Source organism: Salarias fasciatus, chromosome 14 (genome assembly GCF_902148845.1).
Source record: "Salarias fasciatus chromosome 14, fSalaFa1.1, whole genome shotgun sequence".
Lineage (NCBI taxonomy): Eukaryota > Metazoa > Chordata > Actinopteri > Blenniiformes > Blenniidae > Salarias > Salarias fasciatus.
Genome location: NC_043758.1, coordinates 23,741,339 through 23,764,586, shown reverse-complemented (window position 1 = coordinate 23,764,586; position 23,248 = coordinate 23,741,339). Strand labels below are relative to the sequence as shown.

Below are 23,248 nucleotides of genomic sequence, written 5' to 3'. Positions count from 1 at the left end.
CACTATCTCATAATTCCATTAAATCAAAGACATTCCACTAGTTATCAGACTAAAGGGCCATTTCAGCTGTTAAGTTGATGATATGTTCACTAAGTGTCTTGTCACATTTCTTTAATTTGTTGTATATAAAATCCCTCATGCTAGCTTGTGAAACGCTAGCGTTAGCATTGATGCTAGCTGCAGCGTCTCTCGTTCCAGCTTGTTGGGGTGTTTCCATGGCAGCTGATCTCTCGTAGATCCCGTACTGCTGTTGTAAACCAGCTTTGTCTGACACAGCCTCCACCCAGCAGTAGGCTCCATTTTGAGAAGCTGCCACACTGCGCGCCGCTCGTTGTCGGCTGCATTCGCGTCCCTGAGTCAACTTGAACGCAGCACTGGCTGTGGCAGCTTTTGGACGCTACGGAGGGGTGCAAAACCCCTTCTCCTCCTTAGCAGTCAAGATGCAGGGCAGCAGTGAACCCGCAGAACAAACCTGTATTGCAGTTGTCGCCTCCTCGAGCCAGTTAAAGATGCAGCACGCCGACAAGCAATTTTACTGAACCCATTAATTTATTGGTTTAATTTATCAGATTAAATTATCGGATCTATAAAAATTACGTTATTTTTGCCCCAAATCGGCCGATAATTTATCGGACCGATAATTATCGTGCATCCCTAATTCAGAGTTTAGTCAAGACGCAGATATTCCTCCTCTTCTGAGGCAGCTGTGTCTCGGTTGGTGGGGCGATTTTCTTTCAGTATTAAGGTTGCAGGTTCGATACATACATACTTGTATAAGTGAAAGCATTTGCCATTTTTTCATCTTTTATTGCCCAGTTTTGGTGAACATATGTTTAGTTTCGATAATGTAGGTTAAAGGGTGTTTGCATCTCTTTTTTTCTGATCACATTGAAATGAATTCATCCTGGGAGTTTTTGTCTTTGTGAGGCTGTCGTGGGAATGCGGACCCCTCAGGGCAATGGTGTGTCATGCAGCGACTGCAGTTGGGAGCATGAGAAATTTCAGTTCCTGTTTCTGGCCCACAGTGGTCGTTGAATTTTATTTTTATGCACCACAGTCACAAATTAAATGCATTTCTCTGCTTTATTAGGTTGCGGATATCATAATGGCCCAAAGGCATCTGGCTCTTGTGATGTTTGTGTTCACCCAAAGTAGTCATCAAACACTCCACCTGATGAGGCCTGCCTGTGGCTCCAGATTTACACAACACCAGTGGATGTGGCGCTATATAACAAGGAGAAGAAGAAGAAGAAGAAAAAAAATCCTGTGAAGCCAGCAGATGAAAGTGTGATGTCCAGTTTTTCCACACTTCATCCCAGGCCTGTGCTTTCTGCTTAGCACACTGGGCTGACTCATTTCCACACGTTAACTCATACAAGTGCACAACACACCAGTGGAGCACCACTGAAAGGCTTTGTGCTGACTCACTGTGCCTCTGCCATTGCTGCGCGCCACACAAAGTACACTCAAAGAGTCCTGCAGTTTGTCCCGACCCTGCGTGACCTTACCGTGCTCGCTACAGTGCAACAGCTTTAGAATTTTATCGTCGTTCCGAGAAGCTTTTAGGTTAAAGCTGAGAGAAGTATGGGCAGCCATTGGGCGTGTGTGCATGTGTGTGTACTTGTTGCCGATGTGGGTTAAGCCTCAGCATTACACCCTCTAGGTGTTGTAATCCGTGTCTCCTGCCGATGAAGGTTAACCTCATACATTATATCATCAGTGTGTGTGTGTGTGCGTGTGTGCATCTCGAGTCTGATGACCGAGCAAGATGCATGTTTCCCAGCTTCCAGCTGTAGACGTTGCACAGTATTGCCAGGGATTGTGTTGAATGAATATTTCTCATCCACTGACAGTTAATAATGAAGGAACATTTGGAAGGCCGTCTGATATTGTGATGTGCAGAAATGTGTTTTGCTGCTTGTGCAGATGTTAACACATGCTGCAGATGTTAACACATGTTGCAGATTTTTCTCCCACAGAGTCGAGAAAATGGTTCCAGACCCCTTCAGGGTGAAGAAGACATAGATTAACTTGTATCCTGTTTAGAAACGAACCTTGTGTGGGATCCTAGACTTGTTAAACATGCCTTCATTGTACATTTCAAAGGACTCTTTTAGTTCTTAAAGAGGAGTGTTCACCCTGTGAACACCCTCTCGCAAATGGCAGGGTGAAATGAGGTGCGTTCTCTCCTCACATTGACAAGGGTGTGATAAACTTTTCTGTAAAATCTACCGCATTAGAAGAAGTTTGAAGCCATGTCCAGACGCTGATATTAATAAGTAAGAATAAACTTTGACTATGCTGCTGCACCGTGCTCCACGCTTAAGGTGCTTTTCTTTAATTACTGTTATATTGCTGCTACTGTTCCTGTTTAATTTAATTGGTATCAATACTGAACACAGTCCATCTCTGTGGAACCTTCTTTATTTGTACTTTGTATCTTCTGTAAATTTAATTAAAACGCCATATTTTCTTTTGAAGCCGTATGAAGCGACTGTCCCAGCTGAGTCTTTAAGCAAAAGGCAGAGTACAACCGAAATTGTCACAGGAGCAATGCAGAAACACAGTCACCCCCACACACTCATTCATACCTTTGGCCAACTTTGATTTGGCTGTTCACCGATCGTGCGTATCTTTGGATTTTGGGAAGAAACCAGAGGGAAACCCACAGGCATATAAACTCCTCTCAGATGGGCTCTGGCTGGGAATTTAACCAGGACCAACACCACCTGCTATATCATGGCATGCAAAGTCATAAAGAAATCAAAATTTGTGCAGCTGGTATTTTATCAGACTGTTATATCTCAATGGGATCTGTACTGTAATGATACTTTTTCCATTTCTAATCATTATATTGCTTACCTTTTGTTATTGATTCAGATTGCTGCTTTTTATCATCTAGCCTTCCAATTTTTTTTTTTCTGTCTTGAAGTTTTGCTTGACACTGAGAAGAGCTTTCATTTTTCTTTTGCGTACATGTCAGTAATGAAATTTTCTCATGGCTTAAGTGTGCTGCAGTATCTCACATTTTGTCTGACCACATGGGGAATCGGTGTTTCAGTCTGATCGGCAGTGCTGGGAGGCAGCATGAAAGCAGTGTGCTGAAACGTCTCACCAAAAAAAGTTGATTAACAGTGGAAAGAAGTGCTGGAGTCGAGCGCCGGGTGGCTGTGAATGTTTTGGAAAGTCGCTAACAATGTCAGAAAGAATGAGGGGAGAGGAGTTTGGAAGCTATCTGACCGCAAGGAAGTAAGTGGACTTTGATTGAAAATTGTAAGATACACCATTTAGCAAAATGGCTCAAAGTTTATATTGTGTTGAACTCTGATAAATGTCAGCGTTCAGCGAAAAAGCCACATCATGTTTTGCAAACCATTTCTGAGTAATGAGTGGTTTGGCATCGGCGTGACGTATGATGAGACCATGTAATGTTTTTCCCCAAATATGACGGTGCTAGAAATGCGGGCATCCTGCCGTTTCAGCCGCCACAGTCAACGTTCCAGGTCACCGAATGGCAGCAAACATTGACTTGAGGACAGGCGTAATGTTCCATAAATGTCTTTGTACATAGCGCTCCCTGGACCTTCAGTTTGCCGTGGTGTGTCTATCTCAGCCGGCCGCTCATGTGCCGTGGCCATGTTTACAAATGCTGCTGTGTCGTCACCTCCAGAATAATGGTGCATTCATGAGTCACTGGGGAGTGGGAAAGTTCTGGCTGGTGGGGGGGGGGGACAAGGTCAAAGTAGGGGCTTCCCATTAGAAAAGTGGAAGTTTGTTTGAGTTCCAAGATGCAAAAAATACTGTACTGTTTATGCATCGACATGGCCAACTTCCCATCTTCACGGAGGATACAGCTGGAGTTCTAAACATTACCCGCCGTGTATCTCCCTATTGTAGTATTTATTGTCCATACACTCTGTCCTACGTTGATAACCTCTCACTGTCCAGAGTTTCCAGCTAAATGAAAGCACTGTGCTATCCTCACAGCCTCCCAGTAGTCACCTTAAAAAGTTGTCATTCACTTTTGTGTGGTTTTTTTTTCTGTTTATCTAATGATACTTTTTAATCAAATGTAACGTATATGAAATTAGAAATATGATCTTTGTCAAATGTTACTAGTTGCATGTTGAAGACTAATTGTTTGAATTAGGTGACGTTTATAGTTATGTATTAGATGAGTGGAAAATGTGAACAAAGACAAATCCGGATGTGGTTCACGGTGATGCTGGCACCAAACAACCAAACAGCTTGCCAGTTTTACATCACTTTCCTTTAATGTTAGCTTTTGGAAATTATGAATCAAATGAGAGATAAAGAATCTAATAAAAATGGCATGAAGCATGTTTTTGTTGTGTTGCTTGTGTGTCTTTTAGTCTTTACTGTATGAACACATAAAAAATATTAAAGACTGAATGATGATGATTGAAGTTTTAAAGAAAACGTGTTGGAATCAATTTTAAAGCTTTGTGCTTGCAAGTTGGAACATCATCACAAGATGAAACAAACCTGACTGAGCAGAAACATTGGCTTCTCAAAATGATGTAACCGAGAAAATTTATTGAGGTTTTAGTTAAACTTGTGTCTAAGCCTTGTCAACAGGTCTGCTTTTTGACCACTGCCACTACCTGTAGTTTTGTGGCAGTTTTTTTTTTTTCTGCCTCAAGTCTTTGTTGCATGCATGCATGCATGTATGTGCGTGCGTGCGTGCGTGCGTGCGTGCGTGCGTGTGTGTGTGTGTGTTTACGGTACAGTAAATGGTCCGAACGCCTCTGCTGGACACCAGCTGCTGTGACATGGTGCAGTGTTGAGGTCACTGTCTTGTGATCGGAGAGGCTATGTGACACTTCATCTCATTGCAGCCGGCCTTTCGGGGGGGTGTGTGTGTGTCTGTGCGCGAGTGTGAACCCAGATCTTTCGATGGAAAATTCCAGAGTCATGGAAGATAGTTAAAAGTAGATTCAACACCCTGAGATGACTGAAGTACACACACTCCAGTCACTACATGATAATCGCACCTTGGTTGAACCTAAGCCGGATCCCCAGGCCCAAATACTTTAGATCTGCTTCCATTTCCGTCACGTCGTTATGTAATTTTTAAAATCTTTAGCCAGTTGTCAGCCAAATGATCCAGCCTGTGCAATGTGAGAAAGACAGTCGTTGAGTAATCATTCACATGAAACCCTAAATATTTGCAAGTCCACGGCGTACTCCCGACTGCCCCAGCTGGTCCTTTGTGTCTCTGTTTTCGTTTAGCTGTTGAACAGCCTTCCATCACAAGACTTCAGAAATCAGGCTTCTGTTTATTGTATTCGCAGCTCTTCTTTCCAGCAAGGTCGCGCTGCCCTCAAAGTGAGCACATTGTGCGTGTGAAGATGTCGGCGTCCGTCTGAGTGTGGGAGTGTTGGCGTGATCCAGATGTCCTGTTGGTACCCTCCAGAAGATGCAGAGGGGAGGCATTACGTCAACAAAGCCGGACCAGTGCCAGCTCCAGAAATAGACTGCTTCTGCTTAAAATACCTCATAGACACAAATTCCACACAGATGCCCACATACAGTGTGAAACATATGTGATGAGGGAGGGGAATGAGCGGGGTTTGGTATACCTGGAGTTCTGTGTTTTGTGATATCTCGGCATCATTTAAAGCTCTGGTTCGTGCTCTCGTCTCACTAATAGAATATCCACCGTTCGAGTTCGGTGGGTGGATTTCGGTGCAGTTTGCACGCTCATCTCATTTTGCATATTTCCACTTAACTGGTGACTCTAAATGGATGGCAGGTGTGAATTTAATTGTCTGCCTTTACCGGGATAGACCGACTAAAGTCCCCTGTGACTCTGAATAGCATAAAGTGCTGTAGAACATGAAGGGGTTCAACATGTATGCTCACCAGTATTAAGATAAATCACAGGGAATTTTTTTTGACATGTTGCATCACTGCCTCATCTCACTGAGCTTTACCTTATGCTAGAAAATAATTTAAAGGTGCTGTAGGCAGGATTTTGCTAGTCAGTGCTAATTTTTCTGTGTTTTCTTTGGATTAAATGTTAAGAGTATCCATTGATAATCCTTTAGGAGTGTAGCATAATTATACTGCCGCGCGGGCGCAGCGTTTCCATCTGTCTCTGTTCTGAGCTGAAAAGGAATCTCGACAGCTCCAGGTATCTTTGACCAATCAGAAGAGCCCCTGAGGCTCTAACCATGATTGGTCGAGGGGCGTTCGTCGCACGTTCTTGTGGGAGGGGCTTAACTTGCGTAAGGGCGTGATGTCAGAGAAAACAGGACAGGATTGGCTGTGCTGGGTTTCAAATCACCATCTTAGATGGGTCAAATCGCCATCTTGCTTAGGTAACCCTAAGCAAGATGGCGGAGATATGGAATCCTGCCTCCAACACCTTTAAGATGCATTTTTCCTTTTTCAGAAATAGTGTCGTGATGTCTTGTGACAGGGCCTTGCTGAGGGTCTGTGCTCCCTCGTATCCGTATCATATTTGTGTGCGGACAAACTTATTGTGTTTCCCGACGGCGTGATTTTGGCAGGCACCGTGACTCTTGTTGATCCCCCCTGTAACCTTTGTTGGAGGAAGCTTTTTACACCGTTGGAACCAGTTGAAGGGTTTTCCAACGAGCCGCCAGTCGCTTAGCCAGAAGTGGGGCTCCGTGCACAGCTTGGCGAGACTTTCTGTCTCATCGACTTCCCCTCGGTCCGTCAGTGGCTAGGTGGCAGTGTTGTGATCTATGCCTGAAGCAGAAAGCGATGCAACAATATGATTTACAAGCAACACTTGCAAATCCACAGCTTTTTGAGAGTTGATACATTGCTGTCAGATTCAATATTGGATTTTAATTTTCGTACATTCTTTGTATAAAAAGAGAGAATACAGAAATGAAGTCTTCCATGTTTACTTAAATGTGCAATTTTCAATATTGATATTTATTTTCAATATCTAGGGAACAAAAGGTTGTGAAATCATAGTAGTAACATACAATTTATGGACGTACAACTAATGAATTGCCAGATATCAGGTTATCAGCTATCATTATGGCACAAACAGATATGAGTGGCAGAGCATTTAACTAAGATAATTTTGTTTGAAAAATTTGTATTTTGAATTGTTCTTGTAACCGATTTCCTCTCAGATTAAGAACTCATCTCTGGCACAGTTGAGACGTGTGGAAACCGTCCAGGTAGCCATACCTGCATGCAGGGGAGACATTCAGTCTTGTAGCGCACATGTTTTCCACAATTTGTACAATCCCCTTGAAGGGAAACCACACAGTGAGCTGGATTTTTGCCACTGTGCTCTCAGGAGCCCTGTGCTCGCTCTTCCTCACTTCCCCTTCCCATTTGGAACAGGAAGTCGGCCTTGTCGGACTTCAGGCGGCCTCACCTTCTCTGTGTCTTTTCCAAGGAAAGGGAGAGCTCAGGATGCTACTCCAGAAAAAAAAAAAAAAAAAAAAATCTGTCAGATGAGTGTGTGAGAGATCGCCGCGTGCTTTTCGTTTCCACAGCCCTCGCTCATCTATTTTTGGCATAAGCTGCGTTTTGGGGCATCCCCATTAGCTTTGCTTGATTAAGTCATTAAAGTCATCTACCCATTGCTTAGTGGCAGAGAAAAGCTCCTGTCACACACCATTACGGTCCACGCTGCCGGAGCTATTGTCTCAGCGGTTATGCAAGTGCTGTGCTTACAGTCGAAGGTTACAGCGAAGGTCAGGTTACCCAAACAAGCTGGAAATGCAAAGAAAGCACTATTTGACAAGACGCGGTTTGAATGATCATCACCATAAGAAAATCCTCCAGCTCCTCTGAGAGCCGCACACTATTTGTCTTTTTTAAGTTTCTGTTTTTCTCTTTTTTGTTTGTTTTTTACGCCGTAATAATGGATTAACTCTCCCAGGTCACGGTAAATTGGGTCTGTCTGACTCACACCCTTTCCTCAGTGCCTGAGCTGGTTATTTTCTCGGCATGTTACTCCTCTGTGATAATTGTGTCATCACAGCAGTCTTGCGAGGGCACCGCGACCGTGCCCCAGATCTGTTGCCTGTAATTTAAGCGTCAGCTGAATATTGTTAATCTGAGTGTTTGTGTGTATTTTTAGGAGTGAGAGCTCGTAAACATATTGTCTGGTTTACAACAAATCCTTTGTTACGTCGTGCCCCCCTCTGCCCTTCAGCGCCACTCGCTTCTGTCTTCTCCACGTTCTGCCCTCCATAATCTCTTCGTCTCCCCGTCTGTCTTCAGGTGGCCATCAAAATAGTGGATAAGACCCAACTGGATGATGAGAACCTGAAGAAGATCTTCAGAGAGGTGCAAATCATGAAGCTTCTCAAGCACCCCCACATCATCCGCCTTTATCAGGTGTGTGTTCACCCGCAGAGCCGAGGGCACGGTCCGCTCACGGCTTTCACCCGAGACCTCCGCTCTGTGTGCTCCATCCCTAGTCGTGGAATAGCTTATAGATCTTGATTATATAGTGCATGGTAGGCTGCACAATTTGAGAAAATTTAGCAGGTTTTTGGAAGAATTCTGACCATTTGAAAATGTTTTACTTCTCTGTCTGCCTCTATTCGGCAGCCACAGTGAAACAGACGCATGAGAAATGGAACAACGAGGGTAGCGTTCTTATTTTAATATTGACTGTTCAAACAGTCTCTTAGAGTATCTCATTATGAACAAAAGGAGTCGCAGTGTTCCAGCTGATGAGAACATCTTCAGGTCGGAAAATATTACTGATATTGTTGCTAATTCAGAGCCCTTGCAACTGTCCCAGCGCAGACTTGCGAGTCTGACATTTTACAATGACCTCATGTTGTCATACGTTTCTATGACGCGACTGTGTTTAGTTATCAATAGCAGGGTTTTTACATGAAGGAAGTTGTAATTTCCTCCAGCTCTACTGCAAACCAAGCTCAGAATTTCAAGTTCCCCGGACAACTTAACTGCATTTTATGTTAAAATCTTGTAATCTATTACCTTTAATGACTGTGTACTTTTCCCTAAATCTAAGCAAGACTTTGTTGTGAATTGTATTGTTAGCATAGCCACACAAATAAATACACATCATCTCATGTACAGGGGCTGCACCGTCGCTGTGCTCATTACTCTGACACATCACACAGCTCTTTCACTTCTTTGTTTTGTAAAATGCCACATTTTATTTCATCACATCCCATCTAAACACTTTGCCACAGTTATTTACCAATTGGTTTCTGTGAAACTCCCATTTGTTATAGCAAGAGATGAACATAAAGTATTCTTCTTTACGGAGATTAAAGCATCAGGCTCATACCGAGTGTGTTGTCTGAAGCAGCCAGCAGTTGTTTAAACATCCTCTCCTCACTTGATGTTGTGCAACTTGATGCTGAAGTCCTCTCGCATACATAGACTCAACACTGCGCTCAAGTACATGGCAGGATTTTTTTTTTTTTTTTTGGTCTATTTAAATCTTCCTTGTTTGTATGCCAAACAATGCTTAGTCATGCTGTTGTGTAACGGGTGAACCGCCCATCACTAGATGTTGGCCTGTCAGAGGGTCTGCAGGTCCTGTTTTCTTTTTTATCATTTGTTTATATCTTCAGGTGATGGAGACGGAGAGGATGATCTATCTGGTAACAGAGTATGCTAGTGGTGGAGAGATATTCGGTAAGGAAGTCTCCCGCACTGGTTGTGTATGTCGTTTCTTGTCCTCCTGCTTTTTCCCCTTTCTGGATCTATTTTTTTTTTATTGTTTTTAATCAACTTAGATCAAAGTCTGCCTTGTATTTCTCACTAATGGTGAGTGTTGTGTTTACTGAGCCAAACCAAACCAAATATACTAATTATATACTCTTGGAACTTTTCAAAAGTTTTCACTTTACAACCACATATGTAAATGTGTTTTATTGGGATTTTATGTGCTAGATCAAGACAGTGTGAAGTAGAAGGAAAGTGATACATGAACAAATTAAACTGTGAAGTGTGCAAAAGTATTTACACTCCCTGAGCCACTTTTAGCTGAAGTCCTTTGGGGTATGTCTCTATCAGCTTTGCCCATCTAGAGACTGCCCATTCTACTTTGTAAAATAATTCAACCTCTGTCAGATTACATGGAGTGTCTGTGAACAGCAGTTTTCAAGGAATGCCAGAGATTTTCGGTTGGAGGAAGGTCTGCACTTTGACGTGTCCATTCTGTCACATAAATATGTTTTGATCTAAGCCTCACTATTGGAGCTCTGATTGTGTGTTTTGGATCGTTGTCCTGTTGGAAGGTGAACCTCTGCCCCGGTCTCAAGTCTTTTCCAGACTCTAAGCAGGTTTTCTTGCAGGAGGTCCAACAGTTTTGCTCCATCCATCTTCCCGTCATCTCTCTGAGCAGCCTCCCTGTCCCTCCTGAAGAAAAGCATCCCCACAGCATGATGCTGCTACCACCATGTTTCACAGTGGGGATGGTGTTTTCAGTGTTATTTTTTCACCACACGCAACATTTTACATTTTGTCCAAAAAGTAAAATTTTGGTGTCATCTGACTAGAGAACCTTCCTCCACATGTTTGCTGTGTCTCCAGCTGCAAATGTGACTTCTTCTGGCTTTGTTTATGTCTGATTTGTGGATTGTCCTGTGGACGGATTACTTCTTGCCAGGAGTGTCAGTTAAGGTGGATGGCCATGTCCTCGTTGGTTTGCAGTTGTGATTCTCTTTCCATTTTGATGATGGATTGATTGCATGGCACTCTGTGAGATGTTCAAAGCTTGGGATTTTTTTTTAAGTTGACCCCACTTTGAACTTCTCCAACACAACTTCCTCCCAGACCTGTGCGCCGTGTTCTTTGGTCTTCAAGGTGCTGTTTGTTCACAAAAGTTTTCCAATGAAGGTCTGAGACTTTCACAGGAGAGATGCACACAGGTGGACTCTATTTACTTATTAGGTGACTTCTGAAGACTCTTCGTTCACTGGATTTTGTTTCAGGGGATCTGAGTAAAAGGGCACGGCTCCTCTGGATGTCACACTTTTCAGTTTTGCATTTGGAAAAAAAAAAAAAAATCTGAAAACAATGTATCGTTTTCCTTCCATTCCAAATTATGTGACACATTTTGTAGAAATAAAATAAATGAAAATAAAATGAATTTACATCTTGTGGTTGTAATTTGACAAAATATGGAAAAGTCCAAAGGGGGTAAAAAGTTTTGTAAGTCACTATCGTACAGATCTGTCTCACCAGTGTAAACTTTAGTTTAAAAAGCTTGAATAGGACGGCAGACTGACTGATTACCTAACTCCCCCATAACTCAGTTGTGTGTGTGTGTGTGTGTGTGTGTGTGTGTGTGTGTGTGTGTGTGTGTGTGTGTGTGTGTGTGTGTGTGTGTGTGTGTGTGTGTGTGTGTGTGTGTGTGTGTGTGTGTGTGTGTGTGTGTGTGTGTGTGTGTGTGTGTGTGTGTGTGTGTGTCCGTGTCCGTGTCCGTGTCCGTGTCCGTAGACCATCTGGTGGCACACGGCCGTATGGCGGAAAAAGACGCCAGGAAGAAGTTCAAGCAGATTGTGGCGGCGGTGCATTTCTGTCACTGCCGCAACATCGTCCACAGAGACCTGAAGGCCGAGAACCTGCTGCTGGACCACAACCTCAACATCAAAATTGCAGGTGTGTGTTTGTGTTTGCACTCGAGTGTAAGGGTGGGAAACTTCCCTCGGTGGTTACGGGCCGTCTCGGTCGGTGAGTGGGCGTTGGCAAGTGCCAGCATGTGCTTTTGGAGCTTTTTCTGACTTTGGAGGAAATGATGGGATTGAATCAACATGTCCTGCGCCGTCCCTCCTCCTGGCAGATTTTGGCTTCAGCAACCTGTTTTCCCGAGGCCAGCTGTTGAAAACGTGGTGTGGCAGCCCTCCTTATGCAGCGCCGGAGCTTTTTGAGGGAAAGGAGTATGACGGACCTAAAGTAGATATATGGGTGAGTGTGGCTGATTACTAGTTGAAGAGTCATATTTACCAGTGATACACTCATAATCTGTTTGTCTTACTCGCTCGTGTAGAGCTTAGGTGTGGTGTTATATGTGCTCGTATGCGGCGCCCTGCCCTTTGACGGCAGCACTCTCCAAAATCTGCGGGCGCGTGTCCTCAGTGGAAAGTTCCGCATCCCTTTCTTCATGTCCACAGGTAGGAGTCACTCTCCCGTGTGTTTTTTGTTTTTGTACTACCTCTGTTGTATTTCTGTTTGATCTCGCCTGATGTTCCCGTGCGTTTTGCAGACTGTGAGTACCTGATCAGACACATGTTAGTGCTGGAGCCCAGCAGGCGGCTGACCATGGAGCAGATCTGTAAGAACAAGTGGATGAGGCAAGGAGACCCAGACCCAGAGTTTGACAGGGTGAGCCCACGGTTTGCACAAGGTCACTGTATTCTTCTTGTTTTACACTGTATCCAAATGAAGCCCCAGAGCAGTAGTTCGAAAGCCAAAATTAGATTTGCACATGCCTAAAAATAAGAAGAAAAAAAGTCTTCACTGTAATGTTTTAGAACATTAGCGATAAGAAAGTGGGTCAAAGGCAACCTGGGGTTCACTGAGGACAGAAGGTTGGGATTCTCCGCCTTTGGGACGCTGTGTTTATCTTTGTTGCTCAACTGAATGTGCTCCACGAACTTTTTCATCTTTTTGGAAGTTCTTCAGTTCAAGTAATATAGGTCACAATGTACTTGGTGTATTTAGTGTCTGGACTATAGACTTTAAATACTCATAGAATATTAACTAGTAGAATTCACTGCAAATGGCAGTGGTAAGTATTTCCCATAAACCCCCTGCACCAGCCCTGTTTTCTAAGGTTTAGATTATGAGGACAGTTTGAATCCAGAATAATAAGATAATGATGATATTGGCCACAATGTACCTGCTTTTAGCAGGCAGAGAAAGAAAAGTCTTGCACAGCAGCTTCAGGTCATCGTAGGGTCGTAGAAAGTGTTTTCCACAGGAGCACCAGTTCTGCTCACATTTTAGGATTTGATGATCTGTTTCACACTGATCCCCGAGTCATTTATTTCATTTTAATCCTGTTACTCCTCCCTTGCAGTTGATAGCTGAGTGCGAACAGGTGAAAACGGAGAGAGAAATCGAGCTCATCAACGAGCAGGTGCTGATAGCGATGTCTGAGATGGGTTTGGACCGAGAGCGCACCCTTCAGGTTGGAGACTTTTTTAAACTTGAATCTGATTTTCCACTCATGAGCTTCAGTTGGTAGCACAAACATCCACAGTGCCACTAATGTTTTACCCGCCTCTTCTTCTCCAGTCGCTACAAACCGACGCGTATGATCACTACAGTGCCATCTACAGTCTGCTGGCCGACCGCCTCAAGAAACACAAGACCCTGCGGGTTGCTCCACCGACGCCGCGCCCCATTCCCTATCCTCTAAATGCTGTACAGGTGATTCATCCGTGTTCCTCTCTAAGCCAATGCCAACTTCTAACGCAGTGTTGTGGGGATTTATGAGGCTTAAGGAGTGTAATTTCCGTATTTAAAAAAAAAAAAACATATTTGTGATTTGTTTATTTATTTCCTGCCTTCGATAAAGGCGTTCGCCTGCTCGCACGCTGCTCTTGCCCACTGAATGGATTGATTAACCCATGTCTGCCAATCCCACTGCCCTTAAGAAGATTGATATAAAACTAGCCCAATCCTCACATGACCTATTTGTGTGTATGTGCATGCCCAGCAGACGGACCCACAGGGTAATCCCGTTAGCATGACCGTTCCCCACGTCCAGCTCATCAACCCGGAGAACCAGATTGTTGAGGTGAGTCAACAATACAGTCCACTTAGTTACGTCAGGCTGGCTGCCCGTGGGTGGCCGGGATTTAGGGTCATAACACTTGATAAGCAAACGCAAACCACTCGGGACTTTTTGTTCACGATTTAAAATCACAGTCACATTTTTACAGGACGGTATTTTCTTTTAACTGTTTTAAGTTGCTACTCTATTACAGCAAAACAGCTCTTCTCTGGAGCGCCACTCTCTCAAACAGCATCCAGTATTTGTTTCTCAATTCTCTCTCAATTCCTGTCCAAGCTTCGTGGTTCATTACTCGTGTTTAAGATGCTCTTGTAGCATGCGATCCTTCTCGTAGTCTGCGATCAGATCTCAGTCGAGCACACTTAGCTACACTGACACACTCGGACTTAACACGCTGTGGTTGTGACTCACAAACGTTGTGAAATACGAGAGTGCGTCAGATCACTGCACTGCAGCATTCGGAAGAGAGAGAAGTTTGAAATGTGATTAGTAGAAAGTTGATGCATGTAAAACCTGTGTTTAAAAGAATGATATAGATATACAAAGTGTGTGTTTCTTGTTCAGCCGGATGGCAGCATGGCCCTGGACAGTGACGAAGGAGAGGAGCCTTCGCCCGAGGCCATGGCTCGCTACCTGTCGATGAGGCGGCACACAGTGGGGGTACCAGACCAAAGGTAACACACTACAACTTCCACGTGTTCCTTTCTGCTTATTTCTGAAGCCTTTTGTTATGAAACTTAAGGTATATGTACGACTTTGGCATATTTCCTTTCACATTGATCTGGTTTGCCAAAATGTCGAGTGGTTTGCACAAGACTGCAACAAGCAGCTCCCCGAAGCATTAAAATTCACCCACATGCTTGAGTTTCCTCACACTAAAAGGCACAATAACCGCACAATCTCAGACTTGATTTTCACTGTTTTCATGCTTCGATGTATTTTACAATTTACAATTTTACTTAGCAGACGATTTTGTCCAAAGCGATGTACAACAGTGGGGGTAATTCAGGGTTCAGTGTCTTCCCCAAGGACACTTCGACATGCAGACAGTGGGAGACAGGAATCGAACTCACAGCCTCCAGATTGGGGGACGACTGCTCTCCCCACTGAATCACCACCCTGTTTATTCCCTGTTGATTGTCTTCGTACAGCTCTAAGCTTACCTGTCGCGACATTTGCTTGTTTCCAACCATGATTTTAAATAGACATTTTTACTCCAATCTGCAACACAGTTTCTCTTCCCCCACAGTTTAGAAATTATATTACAAAAAAAAAAAAAAAGCTATTTCTGTGAACAACAGAGTGCCTCAGAGCACGGTGTCAGGTTTTAATGCAATCAAATGTAAGAGCAGCGAGCTTTTTATAGCTCATTTAAAAACACCAGTGGGTGATCACAAATGGCATGCGTTTGTTCGCGAGTGAGCTGATACAGTGATGATGGACTCTGGGTTATTTAAAGTGCGCCTAAATAATTTATCCTAAATAAGACAATAGCTAAGGCATGGGACCATAAACAGGAGCTTTCACTCACCCCTCCCTGTCGTTTCGTCTTCCATCACAGGACGGAGATGCAGGAGGACCTCCAGAAACTTCCACCGGGTTTCCCCCGTGGCGCACTACCCCAGCCCCCTTTCCCCACGCTCGCTCCGACCATGGGCCAAATGCACACTCTCATGCCCACGCAGAGCCTGCAGCCCACGCAGCAGCTGGAATACAAGGTAGCGTCATTTCCACCTCAGCCGGGTTTCAGCCGGAGGCCGCGGTCGATTCCCTGGTCCCACCTCTCGTGGTTCGTCTCCCCGCAGGAGCAATCCCTGCTGCAGCCTCCGACCCTGCAGCTGCTCAACGGCATGGGGCCTCTGGGCCGGCGAGCCTCCGACGGCGGCGCCAACATCCAGCTACACGCTCAGCTTCTGAAGAGGCCCCGAGGGCCCTCGCCGCTCGTCGCCAGCCCGGTGAGGGTGGGAGCGTCTGAGAGTGTTCAGCTTTGTGTGGGCAATGTCTCAAACAAGCGTTGAGACCTAAACTCCCTCTCTCCCTCGCTCGGTCAGCATCCCATCCCTGCAGTCGCTCCGGTGGATGAGGAAGGTTCAGACGGCGAGCCGGACCAAGAAGCAGTACAGAGGTAATCTTCGGTCGCGGCTTTTCGCTAACGGCGTGTTTTACTACAGGGGTGCTGTTTGAACTGGATACTGTGGAAGCCCGACTACCTGTGAGCTCAGGTTAAATAGTAAATCGTTGTCGAATCAGTAGTTTGAATAACTTAATATGAAAATTAAAACACTTCCTCATTTTCATTAAGAAATACATCCTGATTTACCTCTCTCTACATGTTCAATCACGTAGAGAAAAGCTTTAGATTCATATCTCGTACATTTATGACCACAATCTTGGATGAGATTTCTCATCTTAATGAGACCTCCAGGTTCGGGCTTCCTCGCCGGTCCTGATCAGACGGCACGTCCTGTCTTCTCTGCTGGTGTCCTGGGTTGCTGGGAGTGAGTGCCTCCAGGCTGCTCTGCTTCCCCCCTCCTTCCCCCAACGGGAGGTGGCCACTCTGCTGTGGTGCTCATCCCATCTTTCCTCTTTTCTCCATCGCGCCAGCGCCTCTCCCACAGTTCCAAACTGAATCCGCCACCAAGTACGGCCCTCCTTTCTCTCAGACTCTTTTGGCAAAGAGCTGCTTGATCTGTTTCATTTCGGCGAGTGCCAAATGACTCTCTGGACCTTTCCCACTCTTTTCTCACACGGCTTTGCTTACACTGAAGCTTGCAAAACCAGTAACTACAAAGTGACAACCAGTCCAATCCCTCCATTGGAAACTGGGGGCTTGTGGGTGTCCATAAGCTATAACATCCATCTGTGGTGTAACTTCATCTCATGTTTTTCTGATTGGCTACGACTGAATAATGGAACCTATTGGCAGAGTTGGGAAGGGGCGGGCCTCTCCCCCCCATCTCCATTAGCCAATAAGGACAGAGAGCTGACCAGCGCTGCTTCCTGTCTCCCACCCTCACCCCCGTCCTCCCTCCCTCCCTGCGGCCCAGGTACCTGGCGAACCGCTCCAAGCGGCACACGACGCACGCGCTAACGAGCACATCGCATGGCGAGCCCTCGGCAGAGTCACAGCGGCCCCAGGGCCCCCGCCAGAGGGGGGGCTGGGCCCTCGACATACACACCCGGTGAGGGGACACACCCGCTCCGAGCTGTATTTGCACAAACACGCACGGACACTCGGGCTCACGCACTAAAAGAAGACCTAGCTTTCTCTCCAATGTTCCCCCCCCCACATACACACACACACACACACAAATCCTCACGAGCACGCTGAACTGGTTTCACACTCGCACCACTGAAGACCCCTTACATGATGGGTGTGTTAATCTTCCTGTGTGGGAGATGATGGTGGAGTTTGTGGCCCGAGGCAGACATATCTCCACTTCACCAGACTGTAAATAAACATTTCTTCCCCAAAAATCTGGAAAGAGCAGGTATGTAGCAGGTTCCCTCCCAGGATTTTTTGTTTGAGTGAAAAACCCAAAGCTTTGTAGTTTGCAAATTATTTCCATTGGCAGATATTCCTGTGTAATGATGGCGTCGGTGTCATTGTTTGAACCGCTGTCCGCTGTAAGCGTTATTTCCCTCCAGCGCAGTCGAGAATGGCTCTTTGTTTAGATACTAAAGGAAACTCGAAGCTGGTTGAAATCGGGCCGATTTCAGTTTGTGAATGAAACTAGAAGCTCTGTTTGCTCATGTGATTTGGTTTTTGTTATGGTGGAACCCTTTATTGATGGAAACGATGTGTTTTAGTTCAGTGCTTCCCCAAGAACTGTTATCGATGAGCATGCTGACACACGGTAGCTGTTAGTGTCCCCGTTGCTGTGTAGTAAAAAGTTCCTCACCTTCTAAGCTCTGCTCAGAGAGACGTTCGCCATCACCGGTAAGTTTCAGAAACGCTCCTTGATGGCAGTGTTGTTGTTATATGAACTTTCAGCACCGGCGGCTTGTCTCCCTTGGAAAACTAACATCAGTTTGCATAATGAATGCAGTGATTTGAATGACGTTACCTACACAGCTTGGGAAGAGCTCACACCTCTTGTTTCTGTTTCTTTGTCTCATCTGTGTGTGTGCGTGTGTGTGTGTGTGTCTCTCTCTCTGTTCCCATGTTATTTGTGCCCACACTTGTCTGTGGCCGCTCTGTGTGGTTCCTCTTTGCAGATCCAGCTACAAGGACTGTAACACCCTCCATCTCCCCATGGAGCGCTTCTCCCCCGTTCGACGGTTCTCCGACGGTGCCGCCACCATCCAGGCCTTCAAGGCTCAACTCGAGCAAAGCAGCCTCATTAAGCAGCTCAAGCAGGTAAAACGCTCCTCGGTGTCGGGAGTAAACACTGGCAGTTTGCTGTCTGGCCCGGAGGTTGTACTTTTCTTAGTGGGGGGGTTTCGCAAGTCTTCTTGCAATCCAAAGTCTCGGGGAGAAGAAGACACAGAGACAAAAGGTTCGTGACATCTAATAGTGAAACATAGTGAGTCAGAAAGGCCTCCGCCCATCAACAGCTTCAAGAGAAAGTGATCCAGGAAGCCTTAACCAGCCCTGAGTGTGGTGATATTTATTAAAAACGGAAGTCTCAAGCTGAACATTAAAAGTAGCGACTGTGTTCGCCTCCCTAACTGAACCTAAGAGCTGGTTCTACATGAGAGAAGCCTGATAACTGAAAGCTCTGCCTCCTGTTCTATTTTTAGTAAGCCAAGTGTTCTGCTGGGATGGCTAAGCAAATTCTGTCCTGTGATTCCTAAATTTGAAGAAGGTGATTAGAGTTCTGAGATCATAAAAAAAACTTCAATGCCAAGTTCAACAACAGTTGTTTATGATTGGTTTGCTTTAAACAGTCTGGTTCCGGTGTGTTGCTGCATGTGTTTAAACTTAAAACACTGCCAGTATATGAATTATTTGTTTTGTAATCAAGAATTGCAAGGCTCTGATCTTTAGTGTACCTGAACGATACACAGATGAAGCGGTTCCGACCTCATGGAAAAGAATTCCTGGGAATACAGTGAAGAGAGTTTGTCTTTTGGTTTGGGTGTTGCAAAGTAAACATTATTTATAGAGTTTTACCACATACAACTTTTGTAATATTTCACAATACATGGTTGCGAAAATTTTATAGTTGCGGTCATGTTGCATTGTGTCGATCCCGTTCCCTTCGTAGGAAAATTGAGTAAATCTTCTGTTGACAACATGTCGGGAGACCTTTGTGGTTTCTCTCTGATCAGCATTCAAGTAATGCTAAGAAACACCAAAAGGTACTCATCTACTAAAAATTGTGGCAGAATAGATATTTGTGAGCCACATCCTGATGATTTTCTCTTTGCGTAACACTCTTTTAAAGACATAATACTGTCTTTTTTTTAGTCCAGTGACGACATTAATATTTCCTGACATGTTGCTCCTGATCCAGTGACTCAGCAGTGACCTGAGCAGCTGCTGGGATCTCAGAGGTCCTCACACCCCCTCCCTCCCGTTCCCTGCACTTTCTCACAGGTGCCCATAAACAATGACGCAACAGTTTTAGCTCTCAGTGGAGGAAGGATGGCAGAAATCGTGATGCTTTGCAGCCGGTCCCATGCAGGATCAACTCTCCTGGGGATTCCTGCCACTGTGACTCTGCACTTTATGAATATGAGAAAATACTGTGATCCGGCAGACGGTGTGGGAGAAGTCACGCACTGGATGTGAAAACACTCCTCTCATACGCCCGTTCACGCATTCTGCTTCCTGGTTCACCTGGCGTGAAATATTAAGTTCTTTCATTAATAAAGAAACATGTTGCCTTAAATACTTCATGAAACACAAAACTGAAATGTTTGGTCATGGAGGAGGATATGTCACTCAGGGATGGGTTGGCTGTGTTAGAGGACAAAGGTCATCATGTCAGGAGAGGAACACATGCTAAGCTGTCAGGTCACACTTACTTGTTAGTGAACGAAACAAACCTTTGTTGATTGAGCTAATCTAAAGCAAACAGGCTTTCCCTTTCACCTAAAAAAATGTTTGTGATCAGAGTTTTAACTTTTCTTGGTAGATATCGACGCACCAGCATTTATCCTAGTTTTTTTTTTTTTTTTTTTTTAAGTCTTTCACTAATCAGGTGAAGGCCAAAGGTCAAACGAAGTCAGCCAGTTCAAGTTTAGCGATGAAGCAACACTGGCACACTTTAGCCTCACCGTAATCTCGACACGCGGCTCACAGCGCATAATCATGTGAGACCAGACCGAGTCTGCAGCGGCGGGGGTCGGAAGTCCCGAAGCATCTTCTGGAGGCATCACATCAGCCGCAGTGACCCAGCGATGAGATTAGCTCTCCCTGCAGGAGGCATAGATAGGGAGGGGGATAATCATGGCGCTCGCTGCGGCCGCTTCATCTTAGGAGCGCAGTGACGTGCCGGGATTACAATTAGTATGAAGTGTTAAGAGGTTAATGGGGTTGGAGGAGAGGCGAAGGTACACATGACTTGTGGGCTTGTGACAGTGACACACTGAAAGGAAAAGCAGAATGCTTTATGTCGTTGATGAAAGAGTGTGCTATGGCTCTGTTAATGCTGTAGGGGGCAGAGTTTCCTCCAGAGCATGGTGGCCTGGGCCTGTAGCCTGAAGCAGTTTCTTTTCAGTGGTCATTGATGAGAGTGTTTTCCTTTATAGCTCAGTAATGAAGATGGAAATGGTTTGAAAAACTAGAAACTTTCCATGAAATCAAAAAAAAATGTGCATAAAGTGCATTAAATACATAAAGATTTCCTTTAAAAAAAAACCCTACAACCATCTCTATCTCAGTTCACAGTTTACTCATACATTAACTATGATGGATCGGAGCTGGACCGACTGAGGAAACAGAATGAAGTGTTAAAAGTTCAAATTGAGAACAAAAAAAACAATGATAAAAATAGCCGATCCATAAGAAATCAAATCAAGTGACCGCAGATTCAGTGCAAAGATCGGCTAAAAGAATCTTCAACTTGTTCTTAAAAACATGAACACTAGGTGGCGCCCTCAGGTCTTCAAGTAATCCAAAGTTGAGGGGTCATAGCCTTGAAAAGATGCCCTGTTACATGTTCTGATTCGAACTATTGGCACTGAAGTCCACTTCCAGTGGAGCTGAGAGCTGCTCTATGCTCTGACAATTAAATCCGATGAACACAGAGAAGAAAAACCTTTCAGAGCTTAAAAAATCAATAAGAGAACTTATTTATTCTAGAATAAATTTTAGAATGACTTGCAGAAACTATTATTTACCATCTAGAATTTAATGTTTTCTTTACATTTAAATTACATTGTAATCAGAGCTTAATGCAGGAGAACGTAAGATATTTTGTTAGATTGTGTTGATATATTAAAGAAGTAGGAATGAGTTTCCGTCTATTCGTTTGCTGTGTCTCAATGTAAAAGTCGCAAAATCTGCACACTTATTGCACACTGTATTGGATCGCTGCTCTAGTATGTACTACACTAACTCATGTTGCAGCCGTTGTCTGCGTACAGACTTCAGTTCATTAACAGAGAAGCACGATTTGGATCAGAACCATTGCAAACTTCGATGGAAGCAGTTATGTCAACTCACAGTGGTCCAATTCCTGACTGAATCCGTCGTCCGGGAAAAAAAACCTCTGAAAATATTCAGCTGTGAGGGCAAGCAGGTGCAGCTGGAAATCAATAAAACTCTGGTTTTAATAGAGGATGTCCATGTTTCCTCTAAGCGCTGCACTCAGAACCAAATGCACAAAGCAGGGTTAGCATAAAAACGGTTTTAAAAGTCTTTCTGCTGCCGTTGTAATTATTACCAGGATGGTAATTTATTCCAAATATTGTAATCCGCTGTGTTAAATGATCATTAGTAATACCCGGTGAGCCTGAATACTAACTTGCAATGTTCTTTGAATTCCTTTTTAATTATTCTCCTTATTAGCTTCCCTGTTAAATATTTGGCCTGGGGTGTGTGTGTGTGTGTGTTTTCCCACCAGGAGTGCGAGCAGCTTCAGAAAATGTATGCTGCCCAGCAGGACGAGCGCCTCCTGGAGCACACCCAGCAGCAGCATATCCTGTACCAGCAAGAGCAACAAATCCTCCACCAGCAAATCCAGGTACTTGTGAAGCCGCCGCACAGCTGCGATGAAGTGGAGGAACCGTAAGAACTAGCTCTTGCATCGACACGGCCATGAAAGTAGTTTGTTGGGTTTTGGAGGAATTCTTTTCGCACTGAAGACTTGACGTTAAGTTCTGTTGATTCGTTATTCCTGGATGTGGTGCGTTGCTGCTTTGTTTGTCTCGGTCGGGGAGGAATCACCTCCCAGCAGCGCTTCTCTCCCCTCATGCTGTCTGCTCCGTGCAGTCTTAATTCTGTTATCCTCGCCGTGTGAGTCAGATGTGTTTTCTCTTTACCTGCAGGGTCTGTCTCTAGGCCATGGAGAGAGCCAGCCCAGTCACCTAACCCACCAGCTCCAGAGGTACACACACACACACACACACACACACACACATTACTCATCAGCTATTGAACAGTGAACCTGATACCATGGTGCAGCGCTATCGACTGAAGCGTTACATCATTGTCGTATCTCTCTCTCTCGCTCTCTCTCTCTCTCACTCTCTCTCGCTCTGTCCCGTCCTCCCTCAGGTTGCGTATCCAGCCCTCCAGCCCTCCGCCAACACATCCCAGCAACCACCTCTTCAGACAGCCCAATCAGAGTCCTCCGCCTGGCGCTGCGGGCATCATGCAAGGGCACGGTTAGTAACGCCGCCGCCACGTTGCCTCCGTGCTTCAGATTGTTGCTGGTGTGTGTTCACTGACAGCAGACTACTTATAATACCAGCTGTCACTTTTTTTCTGCATCACGGACTCAAAACAAAAAAATGAAATTAAGCTTAAAGTGAAGCAAGATTGTAAAGATGGTTACAGATCTCTTAGATTGATTGATGCATGGATGGAGAACAGTTGGTGCGCGGGGTGGGTGGGGTCACGGAAGACGCCCGTGGTTACAGAAATCAAATGACAGGTAAAAGAAGTTGGTGAAAAGTCCTCGGAACATTCGCTGTGCCAGTTTTTCCTCTTTTCTTAGGAGCTATTTTGAGCCTTGTAACCTAAAGCTCGGGCTGTTTTGACAGTGATAATGTCAGTTTGACTTCAGACAGTGGTTTCCTAAGTCTTTAGCCTCTTGTGCTTTGACAGGAGGTCAGTCGACGGTGCAGTACCAGCACGGCGCTCCGGCGATGTACCAGGGCCAGAGCGGAAGCCCGCCTCCCACAGGACTGCCCAGAGTTACTCTGCCAACCAATCCGCAAGCAGCATCTGCCCGTCCTGCTGTCCCTCTGGCACAGGGTGTCCCCCAACAGCAGCAGGTGACCGCAAAGAGACAGCCATGTTTATTTCAGACTCTGCTGATCGTTACATGTTGGGTTTTTTTTTTTTAATAAAATATCTTGATGCATAATTGACTGAATATT

General features: G+C 45.0%; 1 protein-coding gene across 4 annotated transcripts in view; it reads left to right on the top strand.

Moving 5' to 3' along the window:
* The window catches only part of sik3 (SIK family kinase 3), a 49,269-nt gene that overhangs the window by 7,406 nt on the left and 18,615 nt on the right, over positions 1-23,248 (top strand). For 2 of the 4 annotated variants that reach the window (XR_003932842.1, XM_030109054.1), the window contains exons 2-20: positions 8,242-8,358; positions 9,579-9,642; positions 11,452-11,613; positions 11,795-11,919; positions 12,002-12,125; positions 12,218-12,336; positions 13,034-13,144; positions 13,252-13,386; positions 13,679-13,756; positions 14,318-14,427; positions 15,315-15,471; positions 15,559-15,708; positions 15,805-15,878; positions 16,801-16,935; positions 17,972-18,113; positions 21,769-21,888; positions 22,193-22,251; positions 22,422-22,531; positions 22,974-23,143. Coding sequence is in view for 1 of the 4 variants with exons in the window: in XM_030109054.1 (XP_029964914.1) it covers positions 8,242-8,358; positions 9,579-9,642; positions 11,452-11,613; positions 11,795-11,919; positions 12,002-12,125; positions 12,218-12,336; positions 13,034-13,144; positions 13,252-13,386; positions 13,679-13,756; positions 14,318-14,427; positions 15,315-15,471; positions 15,559-15,708; positions 15,805-15,878; positions 16,801-16,935; positions 17,972-18,113; positions 21,769-21,888; positions 22,193-22,251; positions 22,422-22,531; positions 22,974-23,143 (2,262 nt within the window). In the remaining 3 variants the exon portion in view is untranslated. Of the gene's footprint in view, positions 1-8,241; positions 8,359-9,578; positions 9,643-11,451; positions 11,614-11,794; positions 11,920-12,001; positions 12,126-12,217; positions 12,337-13,033; positions 13,145-13,251; positions 13,387-13,675; positions 13,757-14,317; positions 14,428-15,314; positions 15,472-15,558; positions 15,709-15,804; positions 15,879-16,800; positions 16,936-17,971; positions 18,114-21,768; positions 21,889-22,192; positions 22,252-22,421; positions 22,532-22,973; positions 23,144-23,248 lie in introns of all 4 variants that reach the window. The other 2 variants (XR_003932843.1, XR_003932844.1) reach the window with 2 other exon arrangements.